At 40.7% G+C, this 8,408-nt stretch overlaps 2 protein-coding genes across 4 annotated transcripts in view; one reads left to right on the top strand and one right to left on the bottom strand.

Annotated features, from left to right (window-relative positions):
• Nucleotides 1-871: 871 nt before the first annotated feature.
• LOC144067055 (zinc finger protein 516-like) overlaps nt 872-8,408 on the top strand; it is a 34,920-nt gene continuing 27,383 nt past the window's right edge. For 2 of the 3 annotated variants that reach the window (XM_077590533.1, XM_077590534.1), the window contains exon 1: nt 5,753-6,159. The gene's annotated coding sequence lies outside the window, so the exon portion shown is untranslated. Of the gene's footprint in view, nt 888-3,900; nt 4,024-4,561; nt 4,785-5,752; nt 6,160-8,408 lie in introns of those variants that run through there. The other variant, XM_077590532.1, reaches the window with a different exon arrangement.
• On the bottom strand, nt 1,088-6,437 carry LOC144067056 (relaxin-3 receptor 1-like). The gene is made up of 4 exons (XM_077590535.1): nt 5,698-6,437; nt 4,601-4,709; nt 3,864-3,941; nt 1,088-2,954 (listed from the first exon to the last, which is right to left on the bottom strand). Exon 4 carries the CDS (start codon nt 2,904-2,906, stop codon nt 1,692-1,694), a length of 1,215 nt encoding a protein of 404 aa, XP_077446661.1. The 5' UTR covers nt 2,907-2,954; nt 3,864-3,941; nt 4,601-4,709; nt 5,698-6,437; the 3' UTR covers nt 1,088-1,691.

The following is an 8,408-nucleotide window of genomic DNA, read 5'->3' as shown; positions in this document are numbered from 1 at the left end:
CTCTGCTGTCAAAAAGCCCAAATAAAAATATTGGGCGACATAATCTCACATTAATGGTAATTAAGCACTTTTTACGGTTAGATTCTACGTATATAAAAAAAAGAATTCCTTTGCTCGAAAATGAACGGTCTGGAACATGACATCATATATTTATGAGCCATCTGGCTGCCACCTCATAAAGAACATGAAATATTCTGTATATTTTAAATAATAACCAAGTATGACATATTTATGTATCTAAAAAAATGGATGTATAGAGTATTTATTTCTTGGCAGCTAATTATTCTGCACTATTGACTTACTGTGCTACAGATTCTCTATTTATTTTTATTTTCTCGGGCCTCCTGGATGTAAAGTGTTTATTAATTTATTTGACATTTGCTTTAAAATAAGCCATGCCCCCCATTGACAAAAAAGCCATATCCCCCCCTCTGATATTGTATGGTGGATGTTTGATGTATGATATTTTTTTTTCTCCCCCAAAAGTTAATAACGGTACTTATTGTAGGTATGATTGCACTTGTAATTATGATAATCGGTGTACGTGGATTGATATGATTTGTTTGAAACTTAAAAGGAATGTATTTAAAGGTTTGAGTGATTTAAATAAAGTAATACATTCAAAGGTGTCAATATTGGTTGGAAATCTAATCGTCATCAAAGGGTGAGTATAGTTTTTTTTTTCATTTTTATGTAGTGTTTACATAATTGTTATTATTGACAACATTATTGTTATTATAAGCAACTGATTGTGTAATTTATGACTTGTTTCTTTGACCATTGATTATTTACACTTGTTGTTACTATTTTTCATTGTAGATGATGCTTTTACGACTACAATCTACTACTTAAAAATGTAGTAAATTGTCATCAAGTGGCGACAAAACGTAAGTTCAACTTTTTTTTTGTTTTATTAAAATAGTTCCAGAAAAACAGCATCATCATGTGTTGGAAGCACACATTGCAGCAAAAAATTAGTTTAAAAAAACAAATCTATGATTCATGTGTATGTTGTAAAATGCATAGATAAACACAAAAAGACTGAAGAGACTTAAATTTATATTTTTATTAGTTATTTGCAGGGCCAACAACTCAAAACCCTAAAAAATAGCTTAATTGAAACAATTTGTGCACTCTTACAGTTCAATGCAGGTTTTTTCAAATAGCCCAAAAATGAGCATATATACTGTACACTGTATTTCTTGATATATTTTCGATTTTGGAAACCCTGATTTAGTTGGTTCTTAGCAAGATAGCATAAAGGAACTACATCCTAAGTGTGCCAGCATGCAAAAATCCCATTTTTTTAGCTCGCATATGTATGTACATCTTTTTTTTACAGTTATATAGTAGGTGAAAGCTTTCAGGACTTAAATGACTGTGGAGGTCCTCCTTTTAGATAATTATTGTTGCTTCTGATTTGAAGGTGGATTCTTCTGCATTGTAAGATAATACCTGACCAGAGATGCCATTGGGCTGAATCTCGTTTCTAACCTAGAGCGCTCTATTTTGATTGGATTCCAAATATAGTATAGAGACGACCGTCCTTGTGAAAGTGATCCAAAATAGTAGTCGACCTTGGCGGTTCCGCTTGATAAACTCTTATTCTGTTCTGATGCAGTGACTTTTTTTTTATATGTGTCTGGTTTAAACGTGAAATTTGATGATTCACCTTTAGCTAAAAAGTAATTTTACAAATTGGAGACCATTGTTGGAATTGTGGAGAGGGCCGCGTACCGCCTGGAGTCCGATTGGCTAGTCTGGCTCGGCATGTCGCTCAACGCGATGGCCCGCTGGCCCACTTGCTCCGAGCCTTCGTTGGTCTTGGCGGCGTAGTGGATCTTGGGCACCATGGCCAAGCTCATCTTGACAAAGATGTTGCGCAGAGCCGCCCGGTACTCCTTGCGGACCAGGCAGTAGATGACCGGGTTGAAGCAGCTACTAGTGAAGGCCAGGCAGTTAGCCAGCGGGAAGAAATAGGTCTGCGCCCCGTAGAAAGAGGGACTGATGTCCACGATATCCAGGTGGATCATGACGCTCCACAGTGTGAGAATGTTATACGGGAACCAGCAGGCGCAAAAGGACAGAACCACCACCGCTACCGATTTGGAAACGTCGGCCTTGCGACGGCTGTTGCCGCCCTTCAGTTTGTGGCGGCAGAGAAAGCGCAGTAGGAGCAGGTATGACAGGATGATGATGGCGTAGGGGAGCAGGAAACCCAGGACCACTCGCAACAGCTGGTTGATCCCCAACCAGGCGGTTCCGTCCGGGAACCTCAGCAGGCAGGCCGTGTCGTTGCCGCTTCCCACGTGGCGGATGTCGGCGAAAACGGCCCGCGGCGCGGCGGCCACCAGGGCCGCCGCCCAGATGAGGGCCGTGACCGCCGGGGAGGCGCAGGGACGGCCGCAGGGTGACTCCTTGGGCTTGAGCGCGGCGGCTACGAAGCAGTAGCGCGTTAGGCTCATGGCGGTCAGGAAGAAGCAGCTGGCGAACACGTTGAGGCCGGTGAGGAGCGACACGGCTTTGCACGCCGTCACGCCGAAGGGCCAGCTGTAGTCCAGCGCCATGTCCATGGCCCAGAAGGGCAACGCCAAGGAAAATAAGAGGTGGGCCAGAGCCAGGTTGAAGACGAAGAAGTTGATAGTGCCCGTGACGATGGTGCGCGTGGAGTAGAGCAGGAACAACACCAGGAGGTTGCCCACCACTCCGGCCGTGGCCACCGCAAAGTAGACCACCGAGATGAGGATCCGCAGCCACGGCGAGCCGTCCCCCGCCAGTCCCAGGCCCCCCGCGTACGAGCTGGAGTTATGCGCCAGCAAGTGGGAGTAGTTGCACGACATGTCGGCGCTGCAGAGATTCAGGAAGTTTCGGAAAAGCTCCGTCCTCTCGTGGTCGCTACCGGACATCTTCCACGTTTAGCGAGCGGCCGCCCGCGAGATGACGCCCGTCGGTCGCTGCGCGGGAGGGAAGAGGAAATGGTTATTGCGGAATGGGCACTGGCGATTGATGAGCAAATAAATGGATTAGGCTTGTCAGATAAACAAATTACACTCAAGTGTCAGCCGCAGAGTTTGCTAATCTGATTTCATCTCGGCGAGACAATTTCTCTCATGCTGACAGTTAATTGACAACCGCAAGACGAGACTTGAAATGGTCACGTCGTGATCATATTTTATGGCTTAGCTTCACTCGCTGTGTGTATTAAAAATCCGAGAGTAATTAGCACCCCCGAAAGCTTTGTAGAAAAAAAAAAGAAAGTAATTTAGAATACGAATGTTCAAGTTTATTAGTCAATTACGTAGTTCAGCATGGATGGCGACAGGCTTATGCTAGTCTACTGTGAATTTATAGTTGAAAAAAATAAAGCCATTTTGCTGACACTCGGTCACTAGTAGATGGCAGCAATGCAACATGTTAGTTTTTGGATAAAAGTAAAGCAAAGCTGTATTTTACTGTTGAAAATCCTTCCCTAATAAAATTATACACGCTTTAATTTACTCATGTTATAGTGCTATATATGTTATAAAAGTATTTAGCACCATCATGTAGCAAATTAAATGATTAACAACACTTGGACAAAACAGAACAGGAAAGTATTTACTAAATTTGCCCAAAATGTACTATTTTTACAATAATACTATTTCCTATTCTATGGCTGTCATAACTCTTCTCATATTTTATCTGAAGATAAAAAAACATTCCCGTCATAATACAGAACCACAACAATATAGACATTGTTAAATGGAAAAAAAAATGTTTTCCCATGTCTCCAAAAATGAAGCATTTGTCATCCAATCCTCTTTGTTAACACTCTTAATTTAGCTCAAAGACTTACTATATTTTACTTTGAAAGAGAAACTTACCTAATACTTTGGTGTTTTCCCCCTTTTCCTCAAGAAGTGTTCTCTTGCAGGACACAACATGGAAACCGTGCAACTTATCTTGGAAAAGATGGGCGACAACAATGTCATTATCATTGCATTGACGCTCCACCCCATCCTCTTCCTCACTGGAAATAACTTGGTATGACACCCCCACTGCACGCACTTATAATAGAAATGCAATTTTAAATACAGGCGCATTTGCCTTACATTTTAATAAGATGGGAAAACCTGATACACATCGATTTATAAAACATTCAGATTATTATTATTATTACATTACTTCCATTTGGTGTTGCAAACTCTGGTTTGGGGCCCCAAAATGTATCGATAACTAGCATTTTAACCTTGTAAAACCCAAACTAAAACATAATTGATCATAAATTAAAACTTGAATGAGCCTTTAATGCTCTCTTGACACAAAAAAACACTACAAAACGTCAAATATAATTTGTCATGAATTTGCATAATGTTTATATGATGCATCAGTTTTCATCAGGGAAAAAATGATCACATTGCCTAAAATTCATGTATCAATTATGATATGTTTTGGTCTTATAGGGCTAAAGACATTTGAATTTAGAGTGAATTTATTCAGTGTCTATTGAAAATAAATGGGGAATTTAGGGAGCAAAAATTGAAGGGAAATCTGTGTTTATTCTTTTCTATTTATTCTCCAGCAGGGTTAGTTCGCCATGGCGACCGCAGTGAGTCATTACCAATGGTTGATAGTGGAAACAACATCAGCGGTGAGTGACCAAATGAGATTAGGCGGCAATGGGCGGAAGAAGATGACGCCGCCGTGGAGGCTGGATTGATGAGCGGCACCTTGTCAAAACAAAAACAACAAAGCCATTTACTTCAAGTGCACCCTGCAAAGAGCCATCACCAACCAAAAATTGGGTATGTTTTGTAAACACACACTTTCTCAGAAGAAAAAAGGCCAAAATATTGCATTTTTTGCACCCCTGAACCGACCTTAGTTTGTCTCACAACTCTGTTACTGTTATTTTATTTTTTAGATTTTTAAAAAATTAAATATGGATTCACTAAGGAAACAAAATAATTATAAATCATAAATCAACAACAGAGCAATACTGCTCCCTAGAGGCTAGAATTGTTTGGATTAGTACTGTATTATTGTGCTTTGCTAAAACTTGATGTGCAATATATTTATATTTAGTTATTGGAAAGAATATTCTTTAATATAGGAAGTAAGCACGTTTTTACAGTCGTTTGGAATATTAAACTGCATTATATATGCTAAGTACCTCATAAACAATGACGTTTGTTTTTGTTTTGAATGAACAGTTGAATGTAGTGATAAAAATATGAATAATACCACTACAGTTGTTTTGAAAAAAAGAGTATAGTAAAATCATAATTCAATTTAAAAAATACAATATTGCTCAAATATACAAATTTGACACTAAAGTTATTACATATTATGACTTCCCTATATGCAATGTTAAATGACAGTAATTTTTTAGGGCGGTCACTTGACGTGACGTCACATATTTCAAATTCAAATGTGTTCTGTCTCTTTAAAAGCTTCAGCAATGTGTTCATCTTGCAGGATTAACTATCATCCCAAAGTTAATTTTATCAACACACCCAATCAGTTTTCTATTATGTATCACCAATGTTTTTTTTGCAAACATGTGTTTTTGTTATGTTTATTTTTTTAAATGACAACGCCATCTGCAGGATTGAGACTGTCGTATTAAATCTATCGTGAAACCTTTAGGGACGGCACGTAATTCTAAAATACAGTTGCACTGTCTCTTTAAATAAAAAGTCCGTAATGAGTTTGTACCGTTGGCCTTTGATGACCGGGCCCCGTCTAAAACTACCTCGAAGTAAGCGTCCACTTGATTGTCAGGACTAGAAGCATCCCGGCGCCGTCTACTTGTTGGGGGTGGCGCTCGTGCACGCACGATCGCATGCACGATCGCACGCACGCACGCAGGCACGCATGCACGCACACGGCCACCAGGCGGAGATGCTCTTCTGTTATTTACGTTAATAACGTTATCTCTTGCGTCACTCGCCTCCAGGAACGAGACGGCACCCGCCGTCCGCACCGGCTTCCAGCAGCACCGCCATTGACCTCGAGGGATCGCTGCCGGCCGGCCGGCTCAGGTGCATCGGACCGACCGTGATTGGGACAACGCCGCCGCCGACGACGACGACGACGACGCTGCTTCGCGACAAAGTTAAATCCGCCAACTATATCGCCGTTGTGAACGAATCAGGATGGGATTCCTCAACGTTCGAGGTAAGACGTGATCTACTTGTCACTTTTTCTTTCCGTTGTCCCGGGACAAGACGTCGCTTTCTCGCCTCTTCCATCTTCATCTTGTCAACAAAGTTGGCCCAAACAAGGCTGCCATTGTGGCCGATCGGCGGTGGCAAAACGGGAATTCCTTGTCTCCATACCCCCTTCCCCCTTTCTTATCGCTCTTGTAAACATTAAGAAAGCTATCAGAGTCAAAGGCGTTGGGGAAAAATACTTTTTGGGGGCCAAGCAACGACGTATGTCTCGCTTGTTGTTTGCAAAGGATTGCGTGGGGGCTTTTAAATAGGGATTAGCGATCAGAACGGGGGAGCATCAAAATCTGTCATTATTAGGTACATAGTTCCCATTTGAAGTGTATTTTGAAAAGAACATAGCCATCAGATTGTTTTGTATGTGTACACTGCGAATTGATTGGCATGTGGTAGTTATCTTTTGCAATAGAGGTGGTGCGTTCAATGTCTCTGAACACCAAACACCACTGGAGGCATTATGTTTAATGTATGATGCTTGACTAACTCATTGATTGGACCTTTATCGCCGTCAATGGCAGTGACTGTCAACGATGTTTTGAAGAAATGTTGGAAAGCATCTCCATCTTTGACCTCTATATTACCATTAATGGCGACTGAAAGTAGGATTTGAACAAAAAGTAAAATCCTACATGTCGCTTGACTTTTTATAGTTTAACCCTCTTCTCCCTTTAGACGTCTAATCTATTTTCATCATTCAATCATTTGTTCAGTTCCAATCACTCATAGGTGAAATGCATTTCTTTTACTAACAACAGCTACTGGGTCGTGTCTGTGTAGTCTGTCTTTGAATTGACACACTTCTTTCATGCTGCTATTATGGATGGCAATACAGTTGAAAGAACTAAAAAAAATCAGACATTCAACATTTAATGCAAATTTCTGCTACTACCTGTTTATTTACTCCAATAGAGCATAACAGGTGTCCAGAATCTTATTCAGATTTTTAAACAGAGCATATATAGAAAAATAACCATTTGAATTGACAATTTATACACTTCATTTAGCCCACTGTGCATATTTCTGAACGTGGGAGCATACCAGAGTACACAGAAACCCAGATTTGAACCCCCCCAACTTGTAATTTACTGTAAAGCAGATGTGCTCATCGTTTTCCTTATCGTAATTATCTTAAACAAAATTCCACTTGTTTCTTCATTTTTCCATACTCATCCCTGCTTTCCCCCCCTGCCCACCCGCCCCTCTGTATGTGGCCAACCCAACATGTGGGGAGGTAATCCCAGCTATTAGGGTAATCTCCTCAGCATGACGATCAATAGAGGAGGGTGCGCGCCATCTACCAGACGAGAGAGAGAGAGGGGGAGAGGGGGAGAGGGGGAGGCAGGGTTGGGATGGTGGGAGAAGGGTGAGTAGGGAACAAATTTGGGCTAAAGAAAAATGATTTAATCACGGAGATTGGGTCAGGGGGTTGGGGTCTGGTCAGGGCATGGGGGTGAGGGGGATGGGTACAGACTGAGCAGACAGGAAGATAAAGATGGCCTTTCCCCCTTAATAAAGCGGACACGTTGTAGCATTGCTTCACTTTGTTTCCATCGTGAAGGAAGAAGGTGATTAAAACATGTTGCCTTCACGGGCAGCCTCGTTTGTAGAAATTCTTAGTGCCTTAAAGGATAGCATGGGAAGTCAGGTGTCCCCTATGGACATGAAAGAAAGTAATAACACTTTAAAACTACAGTTATTGTATTGTGTATAGATCAATATGAATGCTAGAAGACTTTTTCCAGAGTTAAAAACTAGCTAGCACTTATTATTATTAATGGTCGACTGACAAAATGCTGCCATCAAGGACACAAATGTAGAACCTGTCAGGCTTTCTGTTAAAAAATAAAAATAAAATAAATAAATATTTATATTTGTTAACATATTATTAAATCAGTGAGCATCATTTAATTATTTAGCTGCCTCGGATGGTGTCTATTGAGTACTTCCCTAAAATGACATTTGTGATTTCTGTTTCTATTTGCGCGTGTGCGTATTTTGGTTAGTCTTTTCATTGATTTCCTTAAATTTAGAAATAAATCACCAAAAAGTACAGTTCAAAGGTCAGAATCATATCACATGACCAAACAAAACCTATTACTGACATATATTTTTCTTCTGTTTTTAAAGTTTAAACGTCAAAGTTGTACTGCATTACCAAATAGTGCCAACACCGGGCTCGCATCGACTGTAAAAATC

Source organism: Stigmatopora argus, chromosome 21 (genome assembly GCF_051989625.1).
Source record: "Stigmatopora argus isolate UIUO_Sarg chromosome 21, RoL_Sarg_1.0, whole genome shotgun sequence".
Lineage (NCBI taxonomy): Eukaryota > Metazoa > Chordata > Actinopteri > Syngnathiformes > Syngnathidae > Stigmatopora > Stigmatopora argus.
Note: the sequence above shows the minus strand (reverse complement) of the source record. Positions and strands in the feature narration are given on the sequence as shown.

Bases quoted from the DNA above. Each gene is read 5' to 3' on its own strand.
- LOC144067056 (XM_077590535.1), bottom strand. From the start codon at position 2,906: ATGTCCGGTAGCGACCACGAGAGGACGGAGCTTTTCCGAAACTTCCTG.